This window comes from Dermochelys coriacea, chromosome 7 (assembly GCF_009764565.3).
Source record: "Dermochelys coriacea isolate rDerCor1 chromosome 7, rDerCor1.pri.v4, whole genome shotgun sequence".
In the NCBI taxonomy this organism is placed as follows: domain Eukaryota; kingdom Metazoa; phylum Chordata; order Testudines; family Dermochelyidae; genus Dermochelys; species Dermochelys coriacea.
Window position 1 is genome coordinate 78,149,722 of NC_050074.1, and position 27,589 is coordinate 78,177,310.

General features: G+C 39.0%; 1 protein-coding gene across 5 annotated transcripts in view; it reads left to right on the forward strand.

Moving 5' to 3' along the window:
• Positions 1–26,766, forward strand: part of ARID5B (AT-rich interaction domain 5B) — a 147,202-nt gene extending 120,436 nt beyond the window's left edge. For all 5 annotated transcript variants that reach the window (XM_038411188.2, XM_038411191.2, XM_043518770.1 and 2 more), the window contains 3 exons: positions 2,133–2,230; positions 16,018–16,216; positions 20,835–26,766. In XM_038411188.2, coding sequence (XP_038267116.1) covers positions 2,133–2,230; positions 16,018–16,216; positions 20,835–22,988 — 2,451 coding nt within the window. In that variant the 3' untranslated portion in view covers positions 22,989–26,766. The remainder of the gene's footprint in view (positions 1–2,132; positions 2,231–16,017; positions 16,217–20,834) is intronic.
• The last annotated feature ends 823 nt before the right edge of the window (positions 26,767–27,589 follow it).

Genomic DNA, 27,589 nt, shown 5'->3' on the forward strand with positions numbered 1-27,589 from the left:
TCAGGACACAAGATGGGGTCAATGGTGGTTTTATACACCTTTGCATTCCACTAATCCCTGGGACTGCTGGAGGCCTATGGGCTGCTCTAATTTACAGCCACCTGCAACAACACCCATCGTGCCACTGTAGTACCCAGGGATCACCTTCCTCCAACTCGTCCACAGCACACTCCTATGCTATGGGAACTAGAAAGGGCCAGCAACACTATCCAGAGATGATTCTATAGCAGAAAAATCCAGAGCTAGCAGCTTGGCTGGATTTAAGGTGGTTTTGTGCTGCTCAAGTGGTGCAAAACAGCATTATCAGAGCCAAGCATTTGCCCCATCGAGTCAGATCCTGCTCTTTTGGAAGCCAGTGGCAAAACTCCTGTTGAGTTCACTGTAAGTAAGAGCAAGCCCTTAACAAACAGTTAATTGAGGAAGAAGAATCCATTCATGCTCACATGCTCGCATCACTATGGGGTTAAACTTGTGACTTCAGCTTTTTTGAGCTGTGAGTTTAACCCCATGGTGATAATAGACAGTAGTGATAAATAGATACTACGGTGGTGAGGTGACGTAAGAAACTGAATGAAATACACTTGGGACCAAACTGTGACCTCAGTGGAGGGTATGACTCCTATTTAAATCATCCATTTAATCAAAATTTATCCCTTACTTGCGATATATCACATCTTATCCCCCTCTTGCTTGCAGGCTTTGTGTGGGTTAAGAAAGAAGGAAATGAAAAGAGTGAATGCAGTAATTTCTCTATGTAAAACAAAAAGGATGGATGAAGATTGCAGCTAAATATTGAATTTTCCCCAGTATATGCATTAAATAAATACTTTCACAGAAGTTTCTGTGACAAGCTCAAGCTACTGATGAATAAAGTATCGTAGCATTTTAATTTTATCTGCAGCTAGAAGTAGGTGACGGTTATTTCTAATGAGAACTAGACAAATGATAAACGTCAGAAACCTGCACAGAAATTATAACATTACCAAATAACATATCTCCGGCTATCCTTTTGTTGTCAGAGCATATTTTCTGCAAAGGAAAGATTTCCTTTTATGCAAAGCAGAAGAAGGCAACATTTTGCCTGTAATATTTAACTACCATACTAATCTCTTCTTCTTTAGATTAAAATTATAGGCCCCAGATTGCAAGTTATGATATTTGTTTTCTTCTGATTGCTGCCTTTAGCTCCTAAGTGAACTCTATTGACAGCTCTGTGGGTAACTTTGAAGAAGCCTCTGGGTCTGAATATATTAAGCTCCACAGCATTCCAAAGCAAATGACAAAATTCTCCCACAATTGTCTCAATCTTTTCCCCACAATTTCCCACTGGTCCTCTTTATGAGCTGCATGCAGAAGAGAGTGATCTATTATGTTTGTCCTATTCCTGTTTTTCTTCCTGGTTTAAATATAGCAGAATATATAAAATAACGAGGTGGTATTCAGAAACAATTCTTTTGCCAGGTCTTCCATCTGTTATTCTGCAGAATCCTAATTTTTGTACAAAAAACAAAACCATGGAATGCAACTCAATATGTTACAAGATGTTTATTTTCTTCGACTTAGTCCAATAAAATACATAGCTCAAATATTAATACTGGAGTAAGTTAAGATTTCATTACCATTTGATCTATATATTTTACTGACATAAATGGATAAAAATAAACAGCTTGTAACATATAGAGTTACAGCCTATGCTTTTGTGGATTTAGGGAGTCTGTGGTGGATTTGGATTTTGCAACAGATTTATTTTCTCTAATTCAGTTAAAATGACTACATACTCATTATTTGTGGTTAGTTCTAGGTTCATTTTCATAATGTACCACGGGATTTGTCTGCATAAGTTCTGATGGTAATGACCCTATATTGATTGAGATTCTTTATTGCAAGACTGAATTGCTAGTGATTTGACAATGAACTAGTGGTAAAACTCCATTTTAGAAAAAAGAAAACAGATTAATATAATGTAATCTTACCAAAAAAGCATAGGAACACTATACATTCTGCGAGGGCTTTTATGGTATTTGTATTTCATGCTGTTCTGAAAGTACCACACATGCATTTGTTGCTGTGAACTCAAATGCTGTAGAATCTGTAAAGATGCAAGATTAAATTTTCCGTTGCCATTTTTACAGATAACAGCCCGTCGACAATGGAAACATATTTATGATGAATTAGGTGGTAACCCTGGAAGCACAAGTGCTGCTACATGTACTCGCAGACATTATGAAAGGTAAGATAACTAATATGAAATGCTTGTTTAATAAAGAAAAAATTAATTTGGAGAGCCTTCAAAGCATTCTGTAAAGAATTAGAGAGAGAGAGACAGCTCTCTTAAAGGCATAGTAAATATTCTTCCAACAATATAGTTCTATAATCCACTCTAATTTAAACCAGAGTGTGTGTGTCTCCAATGGCAAAACAAACAACACACACATCTGATTGCTTTTTGCTTCATACCTACATTTTACCATAGCATTTCTAGTAGAGAAGCTGCAAAATTGAACAAAACACATTAAAGAGAAAATACTAAATGACAACTAATTGAGTCTACCATTTGTATTCAAAAATTTTCAGGAATACAAATTAGGTGAGTTATTAAGATCCAAAATAATGGTGTGTCCCGCATTGTTGGATGCTGTTAATATTGTAGGTCATGCAAAGCACTGCATTTCTATTCCTCAGTACTTTCTTCTCTCCTTCTTGCATAGAAGCTGCTGCTAACACTCTGTTTTTTTCTGTAGCCAGTGTTGCTGGTTAGAATTGCAGATTTCTTGTTCTTCCAATGTAGATGATAACTTCCAGGGCTGAGGAAGCCAACACACATTAAATAAAATACTGTTGGAATTTTTTGAAAGGCATTCTTTTTTATACAGTTACTATTAATCAAGTGTGTGTGTGTGTGTGTGTGTATTCAAGTTCAAATAAGGGAAATCTGACCTCATATTCCAGGTTATGAAGTGGCTGCCTGTGGAGGCCAGGAGGAAAGCATTTGTTTTTGCCCATACAAAGCATTGTACAATTAAGCAATATGCAGCATGAGTTCTGCACCTTACTGTAGAGCACTGGATATTGGACATACTGTTGGATACAATAACATAGCTGATGGGGGGGAATTGCTAATCTTAAATTCCAACATCAGTACCCCCAACATAAGCCCCTTTGGTCCATTATGAAGAAGCTACTTCACAGCCATCACAAAAGTTAGAGTTAGAAACTTTCTGGAGTCCGACCCAAACAGACAGGATCAACAGAGTAAGATGTTTTGCTTGGCTATCAGTGCACAGGGGCAAATTCCAATTGACACACTTTGTATTGTAACCTCATCTGAGTGCCCAAGAAGTCACATGAGTAAATCTCTATGCATCAAGAGAAGAATATACTCTAGGGTTGTATGTGTAAAATAATAAACCACTAACATGAAAGGGGAATGAACAAATGTTTTGTATGCATAGTTGACTGATCAGATTATGTGCTAATCAGAACTGACATTAGACTCTGCCTCTCCATCACTGCACCCTCAACAGGCTCCTTGTCTTTCTGTTGTGCCTGGGCCAGCTGATCTGTTCAAATCCAGCAGGCTGGGACTCCCCTCACCAGATGTATTTTATAGCCTATTGTTTATTTGACAGGGAATCCCGAGAAGCACATGAGATTTAAACATTACAGTTGGGTTGGGCCCAGAAGACATAGAGGCCTAATGGGCTTTAGAATGAAATTGTAAAAGTGGAAAGGAGAGACTTGCTAAGAGAGACTCCATTGTAGTAATGGAGAGATGAATGAGCCAGACACAAATGTGGGGCCAGGCATACCCCTTTCTTTCCTTCCCCATCATGTTAGTGGTTTATTATTTTGCATATAAAACCATATATTCTGCTCTTGATATATAGAGATGCTTTTCACGTGCCATCTTGAGCACTTCAATGAGGCTATGCTGCAAAATATGTGAGTTTGAATCTGTCCTTATGTACCTCCAACCCAGTGCACTAATAAGCAATGTGAACTAGATTTTTGACAGTCCTTGGATTTGCAAGCGTTCACTAGGCTACCAGAGGACAAATACACTTCCCCCGCAGACATCTCAATGAGTTATTTGAAGAAAAGACTTTTTTTTTTGGTTTATCATTGAGATAGGCCTTAGGTGGAACTCCTACGGTCCAAACTCCTTCATATTTAAGGTGACTTGGATTTGAATGCCCGAATTCAAATTCTTTCTTATAGTTGTGGTTCTGGGTTAGACCTGAAACCAGAAAAGACCTGTTTTCTAATTCATGTGCATGCCATCAAAAGATGGCATTTGATGTTGAAATCTTTCAGATTTGGCACGATTAAATCTGAAGTCTAATCTTCATTTAGCCGCAAGCATGAAACTCAAATTCTATCCTTTACCAAATCTTGATCCGAAAAGAGAAGGCCCGGGCTAATCTCTGGATTTAGAGTATTAGCTACTTTTTCCACCACAGGAAAAGAGTATTCATGCTGAAAAAGACAAATAAAGTTGCCTTGGTTTGTTTCAATTGGTAATTCTGACTACAGCAGCTGAAAATGTAATGCTCATTTATAGCCAAAATGCTCTGATGACATTTAATCTAAAACTAGTGCTGCACTACAGAAATAGATCAGAATTTCTGATTCAGGACACATGTACGCTTTTTAAATTAAAAGTGAACTGTAAAGATAACTGGAAATTGAGTTAAGCCTGGAAGTAGGCACTGAATGACCCCACTATTCAGGTTGTGTGGGACATTCAGCAGAAAAATGAACTGCTTTACAATTTACTTTCCCTTTCTGAAGTCTGCTGCCCTTTCCCTGTTTACTGGAGACAGACTGCATGATTCCCTGACTTCTCTGATACCACTGTTGTTTGGCTTAGCCTTGCAGTTCTTCTTTAAAACTGGAAATCACTGTCAGTCATGTTGCCTTAGCTAGTTTTTCCTAAGATGAAAAAGTTAGTAGTAGTTTATACACTGGCTTTACAATATTGAAAATGCTTGGGTTTGAATGACCTTTGAGTGACAGCATTAATAAGCCTCAGAGTGAAATAGTACTTGCCCCCCATTGATCTGGTATTGCCCCGCTTTCTTGATGCTGAGGAGGGTTATTTCTGCACTGCAGCTGGGAGCATGTCTCCCAATCCGTGGGGACACACTTGCCCTAGCGCTTGTCAAGCTATTGCACTAAATACAGCTGTGTGGATGTTGTGACTTGGGCGGCAGAGCTGGCTTACAACCTAAGCTTGGGAATAGGGGGTGGGATGGGCTTGGACTTAAGTGGCTAATCCAAAGTGTGTATGACATTACCCTGTTATTTTGAGCACTCTAGCTACAACAAAGCTAACATGAGTTTGTCTACCCAGGCTGGAGGCCTGCTCCCAGGTGTTCTCAGGAAGTCTTCCCTCCTGCTGGGTGGAGCTTCAGAAAGTTCTGAACTGGTTCTAGAGCAGTAGTGAGCAACGTGCAGCCCATGGGCTGCATGCGGCCCATAAGGGTAATCTGATCGCGGGCTGCGAGACATTTTGCTGACGTTGAGCATCCGCAGGCACGGCCCCCCACAGCTCCCAGTGGCCATGGTTCGCTGTTCCTGACCAATGGGCGCTGCGGGCTGCCGGGACATGCTGGGCGCCGCTTCCCAGAGATCTCATTGGCCAGGAATGGCGAACCGCAGCCACTGGGAGGTGTGGGGGGCCGTGCCTGCAGATGCTCAACCACTGTTCTAGAGGGATGAGCTGAATCTTCTGATCACTGTGATGAGGAGAGTTGTCTTTCAGTAGGTGCTTAAAACTAACAATGCATAGGCAGAGGGCCAAGACATCACCTGAAACCCAATGGCATTCGGGACGATATCACCTCATCTGAAGTCAGCAATATGAGGGGTGACAGCTGCAGAATGTAGTCTGGATTAGGGTGCCTGGATGCCAGCTCACAAAACTTTGACATTGTGTGTGTAGCCAACAGCTTGGAATGAACAGACCTCTAATCCTGTTACCTCAGCATTGCACATAGTAATCACTGTGACTAAGATAGCTTGTTTTTAACACTGAGTCTCTCCGCTTTGTTTTTCTGGAAGAGGAAGAACGATTTAGTATGCATTATCAAGTGATTCATTTTTCATGTAACATGCTTCATGTTTCCAGTAAATGTTTTCATTTTAAAACAAGGCAAGGTTGCCAGTGTTTCTGTACGTGTTATTTGTGTATTAGTTAGGCTACTTTTGGTTTATTAATGAGTGTCATAATGAAAGTGCAGGTTGCTGAATAGCATCAATGGATGTTTTTATTTAAAGCCTTGCAGGAATCATATAATGCCAATGAATGTATTATTGTCACTGTAGGCCTGACTGGTCTGAACCTGCCTCTGATTGGTTTAAATCAAATAGGCCAAGCACTTCATAAAAATGCCTTTGTCAGCCTAGCTTTGCTTCCAAACCTATTCATCTCTGTCAGTTTTTAATATTAGTACCAGGCTCTTGGCCATAGTCCATTAGTACTGTTCTTAATTGCTCATGTTACAGATGATGATTACCAATATAAAAAGCATTAATGTTTTCCCATTGTGGGGTTGTTACTATGTAGATGACTTGAACTGTACAAAGCTTACGAATTGTTATTTTGGTCATTACTTTTTTTCTTTAATGCAGTTACTTTGGGTGATAACAGAAAGAAGCTCAGTCTGAGTATGTTATTAACATTATCTGGTTCAGACTGAGCCTTTCCTCCCCAACCTACACAACTTTGCACTTCTCACACCTTCAGGATCTGTATCTTTTATCATTGGTACACGAAACGATCGGAAATGGCTACTTTTCTGCAAAGCAATATTCTTTTTCACAGTGTGTTATAGGATATTAGTAATAACGCAGATGTGGTTTTCACACATAGGGTTTGGGGTTTCTTTTGCTTTCGCACAAAATGCACAATTGACAGTGTCCATTGTCCTGGGTAAACAAGAGGCTCTGTTTCTATAATGCTCATGATGTTGCATTAGGGATTTTTCATAAGAGTTACAAGAAAAACAATTTGTGACATATTTAAAAGCTCAAAACAAAAGGTAATAAAAAAGTAAATAAAAAAAATACCAATAAAATGTAAGGGCCTTGTTCTGACTGCCAGCCCTTACGTTTTCCCCATAGCAGTCTCTACACCAAAGGTGGGCAAACTACGGCCCACGGGACCCTCCTGCCCGGCCCCTGAGCTCCTGACTTGGGAGGCTAGCCCCCAACCCCGCCCCTGCTGCCCCGCTCCCCCGCAGCCTCAGCTCACTGCACCACCGGCGCAATGCTCTGGGCAGTGGGGCAGCGAGCTCTTGCCGGGCAGCACAGCTCTGTGCTGCGCGGTGGCATGGCTGGCTCCAGCCGGCAGCACAGCTGCCTGTCCTGGTGCTCTGGGCGGCGTGGCTGTAGTGCCGCCAGCTACCGGTGCTCCAGGAAGCGCAATAAGGGGGCAGGGAGCAAGGGGTTGGATAGAGGGCAGGGGAGTTTGGGGTGTGGTCGAGGGCGGAGGTGTGAATAGGGGTCGTGGAGGTCAGAGGGCAAGGAACAGGGGGTTGAATGGGGGCAGGGATTCCAGGGGGGCAGTCAGGAAGGAGAGGGGGGGTTGGATGGGGCAGTGGGGGGCAGTCAGAGGCAAGGGTTCCGGAGGCGGTCAGGGAGAAGGGGTGTTTGGATGGGGCAGAGGTCGGAGGGCCATCAGGGGCCAGCAGGGTTGGATGGGGCAGGAGTCCCGGGGGGCCTGTCAGGAGGCGAGAAGCGGGGGGAGGGGGGAGTTGGATGGGGGTGAGGGCTGGGCCATGCCTGGCTGTTTGGGGAGGCACAGCCTTCCCTAACCGGCCCTCCATATAATTTTGGAAACCCGATGTGGCCCTCAGGCCAAAAAGTTTGCCTGCCCCTGCTCAACACAGAGAGTTCACACATACAACTTGGAAAATGCTGCAGTTGATATTTGTAATATAATACTTCTTTCTTACATGCTTTGATGAGCAGTGAAATAGTTAACAATGTTGACACTGCAAGTATTCATTAGTATCTGAATTAGCACCCATTGAAATGAATGGGGCAATTAATACCTCAGAGTCCTTGTTTCAGACTTTCTGCAGACTCAGGTATCAGCTACGGTTGCTTCATATTTGGAAAGTTTTCTGCCCAACCATAACAGTTAGTGACTTAACTTTTTTTAAGAAATGAAACACTGGAGAGGTCTGTTTGTACCCCTTTGTGTAGTTCTTCTTGACCCACCAGGGAAGGTGTATCCCATACTTTGAGAAACAGTATGTTAGTTTATCTGTTTTTTTAAACTGTACCTGGCACTATTATATCTGAGATTTGCAGCACCTGCTAAATATATATATCCTTGTGCACAAGAAAAAATCTAGGTGACAACAGAAGATTGCAAAAGCTAAATAGGGGAGCCCCATTCTACAGATTTTTCAATATACATTGCTCTCCCACCATTGCCCCAGTATGCATATACAATGGTGGGTTCTAAATTAACTATTACCAACCGAAGAAAGAGATCTTGGAGTCCCCATGGAAAGTTTTCCGAAAACTCCCACTCAGTGTGCAACAGTGGTCAAAAAGGCTATGGGCCACTGCCAGAGAGAGGATACTGGGCAAGATGGACTATGGTCTGACCCAGTATGGCAACTCTTACGTAAAATAAAAATTAAAAAACAACAACTCATCATTGTGTTATGGAAACAAGCCAGGTCAAAATAAGGCCCTTAAAAGGTTTCTCTTTAACAGCTATAAAGACTTTCTACCCTAAGGATACTGTAAAGTAATTCAATATGCAAGAGAGTCTAGCATTCCACACACATACTGTTTGGTTTTCTTAAAGTATTTAGATAACTTCATAAAGTGTAGGCATTTCAACAGTGTTCTGTAAGAAACAGCAGCCAGTCTCCTAGATAGAAAAATAGGAGCCTATTATAACATCTATATAAAAATGCTTATGGTTGTCTTTAATACAAGTTGTAATTAATAGAAGGTTTTGGTTTACACTGAGTGTGAAAACATCCTCAGGGAAAAATTAATTAAGTGTTATGTCATTCTGTAAACTACAGCTAGTTCTTTGTTTGACCCAAAAAACTTACCAAACAGCAGTTTTTCTTTGTCATACTAGCTTTGTTGTTTTATTTTGCTTTTCACCCTGCTTTTTATCCCAAACTCTTCATAGCTTCTAAGAAAACTTTGGAAGTTGCGAATTGTATCAATAGTTTTCTATCAAGCATGAATTTAAATTTGAGGATAGATTAGGTGTGTTAACCCTTTTTCTTTTTTGATAAATAACGAGAAGTTTCTACTTATGATTTTCTGTCCTCGGGGCTTTATCATTAAGATTAAATAACTGTACTCTCAAGCATGCCACTGAACAAACATCTTTTCAATTATCTGAGTAACAGATGCTTTAACAAAGGAACTATTGAAAATTCAGAAAGCATGGTTCCCCTCCCTCACAAAATTTTTTAAAAAATAAAGTATCAGATGACAGAAGAATGGAATTGTTTACCATTAAAACAGATTCTTAGCTGCCCGTTCAAAATATCTCAGAACATTGTGTTTTTGCAGAACTTACTCAAGACTTGTTTTGCAGTTTTAGAGACTTACTGGCCAGCACTGAAGTCAATAGAAATAAGTTTACATGTAAATGTATTTTGATAGTAGGACATTCTCTTCCAATGCTTAAGGACGGATTGTCTTTGTCACTTGCGTGGGGAGGAGGGATCACAAGGAGCTGTACTCCCAATCCCTTGAGCACCCCAAACAAGGGTGAGGGCCAACTTCAGTCCCTATACAGAAACAACTCCCTCTGAGTGCCATCCCTCTTCTGCACCCAACTTTGCTGTGGACTGAGCACGTCAGGGGGGAAAGGCTGCACATTGCAAAGCTGTCCTCCGCAAAGCTCCCTACACCTTAGTGGGTAGGCGTTGCTCAGGAAGGGCTGGTGGGTGAGCAATTGTGTGGATCCACTACTATTACTACTGCATTGGGTGAAGAAGATGGTGTTTGCAACAGCGACAAAGGCTAAAGAAGCTTCTCTGGAATGGCCTGGAGGATTCTCTCCCCATAGCATCCCCAGCCTAGTGCCCATCCCCCATCTAGTTGGGCTGGTCACTGGGGAGAGGATTTGGTCCTTTATCTTTTCCTATTGCTTTATAGGATGGAGAGTTCCTAAGCTTTCATCCTCAGACTGCTCAGGTAAATCAACGGCTGTGTTTGTAGTATCACTAATTTCCAGTTTATTTAAAGCAAAGTGTGTTTGAACTCTCTTACACACAGGCAGTTCCCACCTCTCAATGGTGTGAGTGCTCTCCATACCCAGCAGCACTCCCAGTGTGCTGTAAGGCAAGTTGTTGATGAAAAGATGAAAGATCCATTTCTGTAAGGCAGGAAAGTTCTCTGGGAACAAAATTGAACTCAAACAAATTTTGTCTGTACTGATAAAATACATGCCCGTTTCATACTTCAGACAAATGCAAATGATGCGATTGTTGTTGCATTCCACACAAAAGAATGCAACGCTTGCTTTCGGACCCCCTGCACAGTACAAGTGAAATCAGCCTTTGGAATACATTACTGGATCCCCCCAGCACACTTCATTTTCCTCTTTTGGATTCAGGGATCAGGCCTCTGGTTGTGAACTTCTCATCTGCCCCTTCCTCTACTGCATATTTGCCTTGGTCATTAGGAGCTGTGTTCTTGGTCCAGTTTTCCTACCCTTTCAAACAGCTGAGCACTATATCCCAGGACAAAGCCTCTAGCTAAAGTGATGGCATGATCTTATGCCTTTCGTGATAGTGCTGCTTCTACTATCAGGCCATATGGCTTTGAGAAATTATGGGTTTTCATTTCAACAGTAGCATATTAAAAAAGCAAGAAACACGTCCCATTGAGATCACAGTGGCTCATTCCTGCTTCCCTTCAAGTAAATGGAAGTTTTGCCATGAACTTCCTAGGAAACAAAATCAGTCCAGGGTGATTTAGAGGCTGTAATATGAATTTTGGCATTTCTATTATGCCTATCACCATAGCTTAAATGTACTGAATTTATTATAGAGAACCATGAGTGGGTAAGACTCACTCCTCCCATTTTTAATCTACCTTCTGAACTCCAATCTCAGTTCTTGCCTGAGAGGTATCAGACAGCCCTACCCAGCTGCTATTGTTTATGTGATGGGGTTGTTATTTTAGGAGCATAGCAATGCTACATTGAATCAGACAGGTGGTCCAGTTTATCTGGTCTCTAAGCATGGATAGGATCAGGTGCTTCAGAAGGAGGTTCAAGAAACTCTATAGTGGACAATGATGGAAATAGAAGTTTCTTCCAAACCCCTGTCAGTGTAAGTTTCTTTATTCCTTGAATGAAATACAAGGGTATATCCCTTCTCTGTATTTTTAAATCTTATCTGCTGTAACTGTGGACATTGCCACTATCCATATAAATGGCTAATCCTTTCTGAATCATACTAAGCTCTTGGCCTCAGTGATATCCAGTGGCAATGAGTTCCACAGGTTAATTATGCATTGTGTAAAACAAACTTGTTTCATTTATCAGATTGAAATATTCTGCCTTTCAATTTCAGTCAGGCATCTGAACCCTTAGCTGAGAATGGAAAAAACCTGGTCACCAGACCTTTAAATCATCCCTAAAAAAAATCCAAAGTTTCCATTTTGCATTGTGTTAAGTCTGGAGTACTAGAGAAGAGAATAGGATATGAAAGGGAGACACATTGGGGAATTTCTGTTCTGCCATTCAGAAAGAAAGAAATGAAAGAATTAAACACAGGCATGAGCTATGTTCAAATAGTGAAAGGGTTTAGACTTCAGCATCCAAGCTGCCTTTGTGCCCATAACTCACCTTATGGAGCCTGTGAATAGAGCATCGTGTACTGTACATATGGTCACTTCCTGATCAGAGAGCCCTGTAGTACCCCAGCACAGTGGGGAGAATTAAAGAAAGAATTGGCAGCCTTAACTTTTAATTTTCCTCCTCTTCCTGGGTTTGTCAGACCCCTTACATTATTCTAACCATTTTATTAATTATTATTATTATTCCTATAAATAGACACTCTCTCATGTCCTATGAAGCAGAGTTTAGCTTAAAAGCTCATTCATTCTGTGTGTGCATTAATCAATATATGAAACATTAGTGGTTCCTGGTTCAGATTAAATTTTGCATTGTTTTTTCCTGTAGCTGGAAAAAATGTTGATTTATAAAGATTAAGGGCTTTTTCTTTCTTTTTCTTTTTATGAAATGCCAGTGACGAAGACATGTTTGTTATACGGTGAAACACATTTCTCTGATGTGAATTCTGCTTTTTGTTGGGAAAAAGATGCAGTCCCTGGAGGATTTTAGAATTTATAAATATAAAATTATCTGCCTCTGTGTTTCTTTCTTTCTTTTTTTTAAAAAAAATTGGCAGAAAGCCAGATTACTTACATTACTGTAATAGATTTGCTGACCTCTGACATCTGCTGCAGAGCAGTACATTGAATTTTTCATAATATCAGATGATGCAGATCTAAAAACTTGGTACACTCTGCACCATTATTTAATTCAAGACTCAGTAAAGCAGAATATTTTTAGACTAGCCATTTATATGTGATTAAACCTAATATTGCTGATTTGTAATAAATCAGGATTAGTATAACACTGATTTGTTAATCTAACTTGTATTGATTTTAAGTTGTCTTTATTTATTTATTTTTTAAAGTCTCAGTTTTCACAGTGACTGAATTTAATAAGAAGCTCTGTGATAGCAAAGACTCCCCTACTGTTTCTGCTCTTGGCTGGAAAATGTTATTCTTGTATCATTCCAAGGGAAAAAAACCTCATGCTGCTAAAAATCTGCTGCCTTTGGAAAGATTTTTTTAATATACTACCACTTACATATTCTATTTATGTTAATTGCCTTATAAATAATACATTTTGTTAATCTTAATATTGGAATCTTGATCATGATAAAGGCCCTTTTATTTGGGCTGCTTGCAGTCTTTAGGAGTAAATATTCTTTAGACCACAAAATATTCTTTTAATTTTTCTTATGAATACATTGGTACTTACCCCAGCCCCGCCATGTGAAACACAGCTACAGTTCAAACCAGCTGAAAATTTAGCTGTTATTTTCAAAGTTTAATGTAATCCAGGTAGCCATATTTTTAATATGTCTTTACCTTTACATGCTTAAAGACTGATTAAATCTTAGCTGTGCTGCAAATATTTGACAAAAATCTTGAGCTAGTTCCAGGCATGTTGCATTCTGCTAACATATTTGTATTTTTCCTGTGTTGGGCAACATTGACCTTAAATTGGATAAGAACAGTGTGTTTTAATGGTGTATTAGCTGGTTGTTTAAATGTTCTGAAAGCTGTATTAGCTTTATTACTCTTGTACCATAAAAACTTCTAATAATCAAATGATAAGATCATATCCTGTGGGTAATCATGTTGTACCATGACAGGATAACTGAAAAAACATTCAGTGCAAATTGTAACAAACAGAAATCTCTATATGAAGCAGCAATTGTTCATGGTGTTAGCCTCACAGTGCATATTCATGTATGCTTCCTTTTTGCTTTGTGTCTGTGTATGTATGTATGCGCGTGCTTACAAATTATCTCTGTGCTGTAGAGAAACAGCAGCACATTGGGCCTTAGTTTAAAAAGGGGGGGAAACCTCTAGAACAAGCCATCCGTGTGTTTTGATTCAGTTTTACCTTAGTCATACCTCTTTCCCGATACAAGAAACGTTTAATTCCAGATTTCCTGCTGCTGGCTCTAGACCTTTGACCAGCTATGTGAAATGTATTTTTTACTGCTGTCTTAGTGCCAACTGCTGAACTCAGTGAAAAAGAACTGAAATGAAAATGTTGTACTCCCACATGAACTCTTAAGATTAGAAAAGGAAATTTAAGCTGTGGTTCCTAATTAGCACCAAACCTAATGAGTCCTGGTGCTCTATCTGGCAACAAAGAGGAGGAACCTTTGTCAGAAAGTGCCATAAAAGAATCCATGGAAAGAATGCTAAAAGTGATTAATCTTGTCAGGCCCATCCTTATCCCGATTTCTGCCTTAACCAGAAGGTTAATCACAGTATCTTTTATTAAAAGGATCACTAGTGGTACAATATCATCTTCATCTCATTTAGAGCTATGAACAGCTATTGAAACATTTACTGATGGTATATGTAGATTGCAAATGGAGGACATGTTCCCATGGAAACAAAACAAAGTCAAACAATCCTATCGCAGTGCGAACAATTATAGCAATAAAATGTGTTTTTATTAAAAGTGACTTTAAATATTTAACACATGGCAGTAAGATATAAATATTGCCCAGTATGAAACCAAAACTTGTCTCTCTAGTAAAGTCCCAAATGCTGCATGCAGCAGAGGGAGATATTAAGTGTTTCATGAATATTTGTGCTTTACAAATGAAATTTACCAGCCTCAAGTATGAACAAGATTATTTTTTCTTATTCTGCTTAGTTATGCTTTTTATTATATAAACATTAACTGTAATATTACAGTGGGAAGCAGGTATTTGGCAACTATATATTATTTTGCTAAGGCTGCATAGAGGGAGCAGTTTCCAGTTTTAGCAGCTGTAACATGTTTAAACTCAGTTTGTAATGGGATCTGAAGATGAATATTCCCTGTGGGCTCTGCTTAGCTTCATTACTGGAGCACTGCCAAATTCAGGGCTAGAAAATATTATTCACGCCTCTTTGCACATACCATGTCAGAGCATGCTCAGTTACTAAATTTTGTTTCTAATATGGCATAAATTAGGTTTATATTTTAACATAAATTATGTTGTATTTTATTAAAATGTGAAACATTAAGATCAGAAACAATCTAATTTCTGCTCTCTTAAGCCCAAACTGTGTTTCAGCATCTAAGTATTTAAATCAAAATTGCATGGTTGGAAACTGATTGTAGGATAACAAACATATATCTGAACCAAAGAGTTTTCTGCCTTGGAGTCTTAGATTAAAGATAATTAAGGATTCCCAGCATTTGTACAGATTTATGTTGTTTATAAGCAAAGTACATTTTCTTCATTGAGTCAACTTGTCTTTTTTTTTAAACAAATTATGTTTGTTGTATTAAAGTTCATATTTTTAAAGTCTGAGTCTTGTATTAATCCCACAGTGAGTCATTAATCATACCAAATGCATTATAAAAACTTTAATCACTGAAGTTGAAACTGAGATTGTAATGCAATCCATCCCTTTTAATTACATCAGTTATTTTTCCTTTTAGATCAAGAGCTACATTGCAAAGGGAAAACAGATAGATTAAAACTCAAATTGTTTGAGGTTTTTCTTTTATAAAAGGGGTTTCACACACTTTGTTGAAGAAAATTCTGCAATTAAAGTTCTTTATTTTTTAAATCCTTGTGATTTTCTTTGTCATGCTCCCCCTGCCACTGTCCTCCGAGCAGCAACCCCACCCCTCTTGCCCTTTGACAGAAGAGCAAAGGAACATCCCCCAGAACAGGGACCAACCTAGCTTTCACTTCATGGATTTGCCAGAAAAGGCAGCTCTGTGCTAGTCAAGTTGTTCTACACCCTCCACTGGAGGTTGGGTGAAATAATCTCTCTCCCAAGTTTTCAGTCAAAAATTTACAGCTTTTATGTTCACCACCAGGCTGGAAATATATGGGTGTGCTATTAGGTTGCCTTAGCTTTGTACCATTTTACTGGCATTCACTCTACAGGTTTAGGAGTAGGCAGCCAAAAGAAAGATATGACTGATTTTTAAATGAGTTGAAAACACTGTGGGACATATCCTCAGCTCCATAACCAACATGCTCTGTGGGCATCTGTGGAATGACTCTGATTGGCACCAGCTGAGAATCTTGCCAAATACTTTGTTTTATCATATGTGGGATAAATATTAAGGGCAAGGTTACAGAATTGTGTTTATGCTGTAGAAAAATTAAATAAACTGCTCAGAGGTGCTACATTTTTTTTCTTTATGAGAACTGCAAAAACTGATCAATTATTTGTTCCTTAATCCTTTAGATTAATCCTGCCATATGAAAGATTTATTAAAGGAGAGGAAGATAAGCCATTGCCTCCAGTGAAACCTCGAAAACAGGATAACAGTTCCCAGGAGAGTGAAACTAAAACAAAAGTGTCTGGAACAAAACGCATCAAAAATGAAAACCAAAAGAGCAAGAAAGAAAAAGATAATGCACAGAAACCCCATGATGCAACTGAGGTTAGTTAATTTCCTGCTTTTTAACTTTTCAATTAACAATGTATTGCTTTAATAACATAAAACCCAATGATAAAATAAATCATTTAAACCTGACAATTCCAAAATGAGTTGGCCTTCCTTTGCTCAGTAGCTGAAATCCAATTGTGATGGCATTCTGAGTGTTATGATTGTGCTGGGCTATAAACAGCAACCAGCAAGTTCCATGTTGCATAGAAATGATGGCAAAATACCAAGACTGGATTTAGGAAATACAATTTCTGCTCATTGTATTATACAGTGGTCACCATTAAAAAGTCAACACTAGCCAACAGGAAACCACGCAGTTTCCACAGTGATTTCCTACTCTAAATATAGGGTAGGGGGAACTGAAATGCCTCTGATAACATTGTGGTAACTGTTGGCAAATGCAGACTTTTTAATGGCAGTCTCTGTAGTGGCACTTCCACACTTATTGATGTATTCACATTTACATCAAAAATTCATTTTTTCTGGATTATTAACAAGACGAAATATCCTCTTTGGGTTGAAATCTAAAATTCAAGGGTCACAGCCCTGTAGTCCTTACTCTTGACAGATTTCCCAATTAAGTCAATGGGAGTTTTGCCATAGTCCCCTGTCCTTCAAGCTCTCTCAAATGGACTGACCCCTACACCTATGCAGAGCCCCATTCACTTAAGTGGGGCTTCATGTAGACCCAGAGATCAGACCTCATAGATCAGTTTACAGGACCAGAGCCTGCAACAGGCTAGCCCCCAGGAGTCAGTAGAACACATTTATCTGTTTTAAGTCATGTACATAAGAGTTTTTAGTATTTCACACGGTGGGTGGGATTTTCAAAAGTTTGTAAGTGACATAGGAGCACAAGTCCCATTGACTGTCACTGGGACTTATGCTATGACATCGCTTAGACACTTTTGAAAATCCTACTCCTTCTCTTATATACAGTATTGTACACCCTTTGCCATTGACCTAATCAAGCTGTTGTTGTCTATGGCATACAAAATATACTGTGTCCCCCTTGACTGGGAAATCACTATAGCTACAATGGAACCATTACAACCCTTCTTGGAAATAAGTATTTAAAGAATTTTTAAGACATGCTTTGTGTAGCCATCAGAGCTTAGCAGTCCCTTCGATGCAATTGCTGTCTGGCATGTACAGATGTACTGGATTTAGACCAATCTGAAAATCTAGTTTGACATGACTACGAAAAATCCTTCTTTCTATGGCTTAAAAATAGCAAAGCAGCTAAATATGTACATGGCTGAGGCCTTGTCTGCTAACTTTCAAGTATAGTGAATTTTTATAATCATGTCAAAAAACCCCAAAAGTCAGATTTACAATGGACCCATAAGAGACTGCCTGATTCAGAATATGTGTTTTATACTGACGTAATCAACAGAGTCTTTAAAGTTGATACTTCACAGAGAGAGACTTTTCCTTGAATTTCAATTTTAAAGTAAGAAACATTGTAAAAATCTCCACTACTAATTACAAATATATAAAGAAAAGAGTACATAAAAACCTGCTTAAGTAACTGGAAGGTTGCAACACAAATTGCCAAAAGCAAGGAAATGCAAAGTTAAGGCTAGCATTCCTTTCCTCAGTCATCCCTTTGTGCCTGGTTATTTATTGCCATGGTCTCAGATCAGTGAGTTATGTTACATACCATATGTACTGCAGCAGCTAAGCACAACATAATGAGCCAGGGATGGAGTGTCAGTCTTAACTTTGAATTTCCTTGCTTTTGTTGTTTTATATCTCAAACTTCCTGCTACTTAAACTGCAGTTATTTTTGTATGCGAGTTTCAGGAAGAGTTCTTAGCAGTGTTTATCAGAAATGTGTAAGAAATAGAGCCATAGACACTGTAATGCACAATTACAGTGGTTTTCTACTGTAAAATTTTAAACCTCCTGTGTCAGAATTATTCTTTGCTGTCTGATTGTAGCTTAGATATTTTTAATACTAAGGGTCAAATCCTGCCCTCTTTATGAGGCAATAAGGGGAATGGCTATGTTACTGGGCCAACTTATCCACAGGATGGCTGGACCCAGTGCGTAACTTGGAGTGGAGGGTATATGCACCTGTTCTATGGGTGGGTGTTCAGTGATGGCAATAGCTCATGGAATTGAACTTCCCTAAAGAAGCTCTATTCAGATCTGGAACGCCAAGCCTGTACAGCCCTTAGCTTCCCTAGTTGTCAATAAACCATCCATCCATCTTGAGCGATGCAGGGGTAACTCTGCCTCCCCTGAAATCATTACGCAGGGACCAGCCACTATAAATGGCCTTCTGGGTTGGTGACATAATGGACTGCATCACTGGGGTTGGTGCAGGCTCAGGACAGCTGCACAAGCACTATGTAACCACTTAAATTGGGGGGCTTTCTAGCATAGAAATATCCACAACTGCAGCACTCCTCTGTGCTTTGCATCTAATGAGGGCTCCATGCCATGGGCTCCCAGATCATGCCCCTACAGTGTCTATGAGAAAGAGGGGCTCAGCTGTATGTTCAGCTCCTGAGGAGCTACATTTGAATGCGGTGGGATTAGAGTCCAGGCTGGGGTAGGAGGATTGGGCAAGAACTGGGGTGAGAATATCCACACCATCTCTCTCTTGGTCCCCAGGAACATTAATCAGAAAATATAGTATAGCTGACGGCTATATTGGTTCCAGTGAACTCACCTGTGGGGGGCAGTCACAGCCAGGAAAGGCCCTGGTAGCATGTCTGCAAAGGAGCCTCACTGCTAGGCAATCAGAGATCATTGGGGATTGATCAGGTGCAGAAGCACATGGCCTCTGGCTAGATGGCTTTGGCCATCTGAAAATCCTCAAGGATCCACCACATCTAGGGTTGGGGTCAAACCTCACCACCAAGCAAGCTGGCTTTTCATGCAAGGGGATGATCTGCGCCAGGATTAGTTATAAAAGTAAAAAAGAGATGTAAGAATTCAGTCCTTCCTAATGCACATTCACCACTTACCTGGATATAAACATGAACAGGGATGTCACTGGGAGACTAGAGTCTTTAGCTGATTACTCAGTTTTGTACTCCTTTATTCTATAGAAGTCATAATGACATTGCTTAATGTAACTAAATAGAAAAAAAAATGTTATTAGCCTTACACTGTGCATGTCTTTAAAATAGCTAAAACTTCATTCAAACTGTTTAACAAAAACAAAGAGCAGAACGTACAATTATTACATTTCATTTGCCTTTCCCCCCTGCTTTGCTCATCTGTCTGGTATTCTCCTGTAATTGTATAATCTCAGGAGACCAGTGATAGTACTTTGTGAAGGACTAATGATGGTATTTGAACTGAAAAAGGCAGCTATTAGGTTGTTTTTTTTTTTAAATAGTACTTATGAAGACTAACAGACACTGTAACTAATAGGAAAACCCAACACAGAGGAATATTTAAAAGCAGCTGTGAAGAAATAAATCTTTAAGATGGTTGGTTTCAGAGTAGCAGCCGTGTTAGTCTGTATTCGCAAAAAGAAAAGGAGTACTTGTGGCACCTTAGAGACTAACAAATTTATTAGTCTCTAAGGTGCCACAAGTACTCCTTTTCTTTTTAAGATGGTTGTGATTCATTACGTACTTTTATATCCCTCCCTGACATGATAGACCATAATGCAGCATTTGGATAATAACTTTCTTGATACCGCTTATCTTTACAACTAAGAAAGAAAGAAAAAAATAATAATAATAAAAGGCTCACACAATGCTGCTGTTTTCTGACTGTCTTCTACCAAGGCATGTCAGAGGAGAATGACAGCAATTTTGAAAAGGGTTGTCAGTCAGCTGTATCACAGATGGAACGTTATAATGACCTACAGGGTCACAGTTCATTCGTCTACATAATGGAATGAGTAGTATGAATTGTGCACACAAGCTTTATTAATGGAGAAGCATAAAGAGCTGCAGTCTCATGGACTATAACTTATAAAAGCTATACTTGTAATAGCGCGCGCACACACGCTCTGAATGTTGACAACTTCATTTTAATCCATTAATAAAAAAGCATTCCCCAGTTAAGCTATACCAGTGATTTCTCAGTCTACAGCACTGATTTCTAGAATTTTTAACATTTTAAAGAAATGTGGCTCATCTGTTCTGCAATCACTGAATTTCAAAATAGCCAAACTGAAGGGATTATATCTACAATATAGACACGATAAGAAAAGCCAACTTGGACTGGTCTATATTTTTCATAGGTGGGATTGAATACTGAGAATATTTTACATTCTTCTCAGTTGTGTTGTGAAAAGAGCAATTATTTATTTAGGAAATTGATTCAGAAAGAAGACAACCTTAGCATTAAACTATCTGGTCAAATCATCAGATGATCCAATTATTTATAGTCCGGTTACAAGCTTTGCTATTTTAATAGGTCTTATTGTCTCATTAATGTGGTTATGGGTATATTTTCCAGTATTTTGGGAAGTTAGATTGCTTTGTTTAAAATCTGATACATGGTATTAAAGCTTTCAGATTTCAACAAGATGATTGACAAACATATTTCCAAAAGAAGCTTCTGTGTACTGTATTTGATTTTATAGGCAATCTGTCAACACACTGCATTCTTATTACTGTCTATTGAAACATTTTATTAGGTTTCATCAGAACAAGAGAAGGATCAAGACTCTTCAGACCAGAAAAGTTTACCTGAGCATCCTGCAGTGGAGGAGACCAAGAAACCCATTGAAGGGCCCCAGCCTCTTCTGCCAGAGGCAACAGGGCCAGTATCTCTGGAAAAGACAGACTTGATGGAAAGCAGCTCCAACAGTGAAAAGCCCAAGGAGGAAGTTCAGCACTCAGTCTCTTTTTCAAGTGTTTCAGAAGAGGATATCTTATTAGAGCCAACAGTCAACAAACACTTGCACAACCCAACAGATGCCCTTGATGACAGAAAGCAAGAACAAAGAGGACACAGTTTTACAGACAATTTAGAAAGTGAACCCCAAGAACTTACTTTTAATAATTTTCCTGCAATCCAAGTACAGTTACCAGGTCAAAATGACATGGAAGACGATAAATTGCCAGAGATGGCTGATTATATTGCAAACTGCACAGTGAAACTGGATCAGTTAGGAAATGACGACATACACAATGCACTAAAGCAAACGCCCAAAGTTCTTGTGGTACAGAATTTTGACATGTTCAAAGAGAAGGAACTGCCAGGTTCCATTAACGATGATCCCAGTTTTAGTTATACACCACTAATCTATTCAAAGGGTAATCCAGGCATCATGTCACCACTGGCAAAGAAAAAACTTCTATCACAGGTCAGTGGGGCAACCCTGTCATGTAGTTATCCTTATGGGTCACCTCCACCTTTGATTAGCAAAAAGAAATTAAACAGCAGAGATGAACTGTCTGCAAGCATATCTCAGGCTCCCCATGCCCCCAGTTCTGATTCTGTGGCAGTTAATAGACCATCTGTAATACAACATGTGCAGAGTTTTAAAACCAAGAATTCAGAGGAAAGGAAATCTATTAATGAAGCTTTTAAGCCTGACATGTTAAGTAAACCAGATCCCAAGCGTTGTGATTTTTCAAAACATCACCTTAACTCTCTTGTTGAATCTTATGTACTGAAGCCAGATATCCAGGACTGCAAAGATAAAATGAATGAGAAAAGGGCATTGCAGCATTCCCATGTGCCCAGTTTCTTGGCAGACTTTTACTCATCTCCTCATCTGCACAGCCTTTATAGGCACACAGAACACCACCTTAATAATGAACAGACATCAAAGTACCTCCCTCGAGACATGTTCAGAGATTCAGAAAATATTTCTACTTTTGCTCAACACAAACACCAAGAAAAACTTAATTTAAATTATCACCCATCTTTGCATCAGCAAGAAAAAAAGACTGCAGTGGAAGCCTCTTCAGATGATCAGCCTACGGATTTGAGTCTTCCAAAGAGCGTACACAAACAGACTGCAAAAACTTCAGGGTCCAGTCTGCCGCATTCATCAATGGGGCCACAAGAAAGCAAAAGTATTTCCCAGTTCCACGCATCAGGCAGCCAGGGGGTGAGCATAGACTGTAATCCCAAAGCTTGCCGTGTTTCTCCAATGACCATGTCAGCACCTAAAAAACATGGTGAATCCCTTCACAGGTCCGGAAAACAGCAGAATCAGAGACTTGAGAATTTAAGAAAGATGGAAGGAATGGTCCATCCAATAATAAGCCGCAAAAGTAGCCCCCAAAATATTGGGGCAGCTCGGCCTTTGAAACGGAACCTAGAGGATTTGGACAAAGTCATTTCTGAAAAAAAAGTCCGAGCTGTCTCTCCTCTGCACTTACCAAAGGAGGTACCTGCAAAGGAAAAGGTTCCCGACCGAGAGGGCGAAGGCAGCAAATCAGTTCATGGTCTACATTCTGGCAACATGTTGGAAAGCCACAAATTTCCCCTTTCAACCCCTATTTTCACAGGCTTGTACCCAGGAACTCTGTGTGCGGGGTTGAACAATCGCATCCCAGCTGGATACTCTCATCCTTTGCAGTACTTGAAAAATCAGACTGTGCTTTCTCCACTAATGCAGCCTTTGGCTCTTCATTCCTTCATGGTGCAAAGACAATTTCTTACATCCCCTGCAAATTCTCAGCAGCTCTATAGACACTTAGCTGCAGCAACACCTGTAGGAAGTTCATACGGTGACCTTTTGCACAACAGCATTTATCCTTTAACTGCTATAAATCCTCAAGCTGCCTTTCCACCTTCCCAGCTGTCTTCTGTACATCCAAGCACAAAACTGTAAATCCCTTTTAAAAAAAAAAAAAGTATCTGAGGAAAAAATGTTGTTAGCTACATTCCTTTCCCTGTGATAATGTCTTGCAGAATTAGAAATCAATATTTTTGTTAACCAGTAAGTTTCATCCCATGTAGCTGAATGCTTCAAATCTGATTGAAACAAAATTACTTTTCAGTTTGTAATTCCAGCTCCCACACCTACTCCCCAAATCATTTCATTTTCCATATTAGTTTTTTGAAAGGACTTACGTATGTCGAGAGCAAAGATCAGAGCAAACCAGTGGAAGTTTAGGGACAGATCATGATCTCTGAAGCCAGTGGAAAAACTTGCTTTTTTTTTCAGGGAGTGGAGGATTAGGGTCCTTAGATAGTTCCATTCAGTCAAGGACTCAAGATGAATCTGAAAAAGAGAAGGAGGCAGGGAATACATACAATCAATAGATATGTTTTTTGGGGGGTAACTTTCCTGACTTTCAAAGGTTCAATCAATGCAATGTATAGTAAAACTGCAATAGATTCTTCATTTTAACACTATTAGAACAGAAAGGTAAACACTGTTTAATTTGATTGTATATATCCGCTTTGAAAACTATCAGTGTCACATTTGGTCACATAATTTATATAGTTTCATTTGTCCAGTATATCATGTGCTCTTTTTTTTTTTTAAATTAAACAGTATCATTTTATCTGCAACTTATTTTAAAGGCTGTAGCTGTCCTAATTTGTGTGTGTGTGTGTGTGTGTTTGTGTTTGTGTTTGTAATTTTTCCAGTTCTTATACTTTGAGCAGCTTTTTTGGTGGTGACATTATTGTTTACAAACTGAAGCAATTGGTTCAGGCTATAAACATACTGTAGATTATACAACAATGCAATTGATGCAAACAAAGTTTTTTTTTTCTATGGTCTGTTCCTGATAGGTGCTGAGCACCTGTCGCTCCCACTGGTGTTGTCACAATGGGTCATACACTGCTTTACTGGCCACAGAAGCTTTTGGTCTGTGAATTTGTTAATAACTGTACTTACCTTATCTAGGCTGTGAAACTCTCCTGCATACCAGAGAAATAAAGAACAAAATCTTACTCACAACAAGCTGCTGAATAACAATGGAGTCCTGAAGACAGATTTGTGGGTTGTAAGAATATGTCAAGAATGTCAAAAAATAGAACAGGAGCCAACCTTTATTTTTTAATCAAAAGGTTTTAAGAGTCTGGTGCTCGAAACAGGGATGGGATGGGGGCAGGCGCCTCCTCCCACAAGGAAGAATACCACTAAATAGTAGCCCAAGGTTCAGTAGTCTGAATAGTGGGTTAAGCAGTGATGCTCACTTACCCAGCCCCTTCTTCCTAGTTCACATCAAGTGAAACTCACCCCAGCTAGCACAAAACATAAGCATCAGGTAAACCCTATTCAGAGAGCTAGGTTCTCAGCTGGCAAAAATCCGCATGGCTCCACTGAAGTCAAAGGAGCTGTGATGATTTGCATAGCTGGGACTTAAAGCCTGCCCTCCTTTTGTGATAGCCCTCTGCACTCATGCTGAACAACTAACCCCAGTCATTGGGAATAATTTGTAAGTGTAAAAAGCCCATGAGTGCAGGTTTTGAGTTTCCATAATGAAAGAACGTTCCTATGCATATGGTCCCTTGAGAGCTAAATACAGAAATTGAGACAGAGGTTAAATTTGCAAGTATTTTACAATGTGAAAATGGGTTATGATTTAACCATCTCAGTTATTATTCAAATGCTGCATGATCAAAACTGTTAAAAATAAAAATGGAAACACCTTGCATGCCATGCATCTTATTAGAACTTCACAGGATATAATGCCAATTACAATATATGATGGAACATATTTAATATCCAAAGGTGGAAACCAGAATTATGAAGTCATCTACTGTTAAAGATCCACTTTCTTCAATTAAATACTTCATACTTCTGTGGAAAAACAAGATTTAATTGATCATTAAACAGACTAGTATAATCTAGAATATAAATGTGCCAATGCAGATTCCACATACTATTCCACATACTGTACAGAAAACAAAATCACAAGCTCATTTGATCACAGGCCATAGCATAGAAGGCATCTCTAGTGAAGTTGCATGAGACCTAAATCATGTAAAAATCGAGGGTTGGGGGAAATGTATAAACCTACAGCAAACACAAATATGTATGTGCCTCCCATTTAATCAGAAAATGGAACATTTCTCTTACTTATTTATGATATTCTGTACATCCTGGATTCATGCATTTGTTTACAACAAATCTCTTATTTCACGTTTGATGACATGTTGGAATTTGATCACAGCAACATTTAAAACAATGTTAACACAGTGCAGAGTTGGGGGTGTGGCAGGATTTTTTCCTTCATTTATTCCATGAGGAGACTTGCTGTTTCAGTCTGAGGAAGCTCATAATATACTGGGCAAAATATCAGGACAAATAAAAAGAAATGGTGGCATCACTCCCCAGCAGAAGTAGTACATTATTTGTTTAAAAACTCTTACCAGAAATCTGGGAAATCTTTCAGAAAGACCATTGAATTCTCCATTGACTGAGAACTACTTTTTTTTTAACTGTCTTAAATGGGGCTTTGTTTGCATTGTTTGAGTTCAAGGGGCCTTATTATTGAATGAAATTGCACAAGCCTTTCTTTGTGCAATCAAAACCATTGTTATTGGTAGGGTTGTAAAGGAAACTGTGGAATCTAATTGGCAATAGAGTCATAAATATATTTACCAAGAACCAGTGCCAAGAAATGTTGCAATTCAAATGCACTATGTTCAAGATTCATTACAGATTCTGAAGGTTGTGAGATTCAATTAAATATAAAAGCCCAACAAAAACAATATTCGTGTAACTTCTGGTTACAGACTGAGTTTAACTTTAGAAAACAGAACCTGACTTTCGCAACAAAATATATTTCTAGTAAGGGTCAAAATTTGTAATGATTGCATTTCACAATAGATCTGTCGTATTTATTTAGTTACTGGACAAGATAAGTTCCCATTTGCATCAGGGCATACGAAGTAGTTTGTTGCAACTAAGTATTTACTTTACAACTTATTGAATTGGTGCACGAGTCCTTAAGTACTGTATCTTACTATGTTGATGAGTCTATGAGGTCACTAAAACATTTTGTGTAGTGTGCCTTCAAAGAGAAGGGTTAATTTCTTTAATTCATTATTCGACATAGTCACTTTTTTTTTTGTGTGGTGGTGGTGAGTCAGGTCACAGCTGGTCTTCTTTTACAATTGTCATGATTTTAATGAAAAATGGGAATTATTTCACTTATGTGAGGCCGACAACATTGAAACTATTATCATAAGCACTTACTAGGTGTTTGCTGTAAATGTGTTTGATATTTCACTTGTTCCCCTCTCCCCCAGTTTTAAATATGTTCTAATAATGGCAGCATAATCTACTAGCTGTTTATACTTTTTTACCTTTCATTTGTTGTAAATATTGTATACTTTTTGTGATTCAAGTTATGTAGCCTATATGCTCTGTAAGGTGATTATCTGTATATAGCAAAACGGCCCAGTAATATTATATAGTATCCCATTTAAAAGGTTATTGAGTAACCTTTGCATTAGTTTAAACACTACCAGAAATAAAGCTGAGCCAACTATAAACACTCAATTTTTGTATGTTTTCCAAATTGTACTTATTAATGCTTTTGATACTGTATTATGTGCCAATAGTTTCCCAATCACATAGCAGGCAAAAGATATTTTGTACTTTTTGATCCACTGTAATATTTAATAAAAAATGCTACTATCGTTCCCGTTTGTGTTTGATTAATAATTCTGTAAATAGCTCTTATCACAAGGGACTACATATTATCCCAGACAACCTTTCCACCTTTTTATATTGGCTTCTCTTGAGAAAATATCCCCTCCCACTAATGATTAGATTAACGAACTGGAAGTTCACAGTTTACTAAGGAGGAAGAGACAGGCATCTTCACTGTTCCTCCATTGCTGCACTTCTCTCTCGTTAAATGGGGCTATGGTCAGAAGGGACTGTAAAAATAGTCCTTCACTGGATAACATTTAGGCTCAGTCAATGACTTCCATAATACATTGATTCCATTTGCATTTCAGAATGGGATTTTTCTAACTGCTAGAACTGCAGATTCAGGGTGGCATCTGAAAATCAATCTCTCTTCTTTCTGGCTCAAACAACAATAAAGATTCTGGAGTCAGATGTTAGCTAGGAATTTAGTTGATGACAGTAAACAACCTCTAACTAAAACTCACATTAGTTATATTCTCAGCTGGTTCCAAAAATCATGGTGGCCCTTTAAAAACACTGCCTTTCAATAAAATATGCCAGTACACTGTTACATTCCCAACCTGTCTAGCTGGAGAACATCATTTACTTCTGTGTATTTTCAGCATGTATTTACATTGCAGCCATATACCAGACCTCCTCAGCTTTAAGGGCAAATTCACCACAATACTTAGGGCCAGTGCATGGTCCCAATTAATGGCTTAAGTGATTCCATGGGCCCTCAGAACTAGAACGCATGTCATCCTATGCATAGACTACACTGAAACCTCCCCCACACCCATAAATTCCCAGCACCAAGCAAAAGCGAGCGTGAC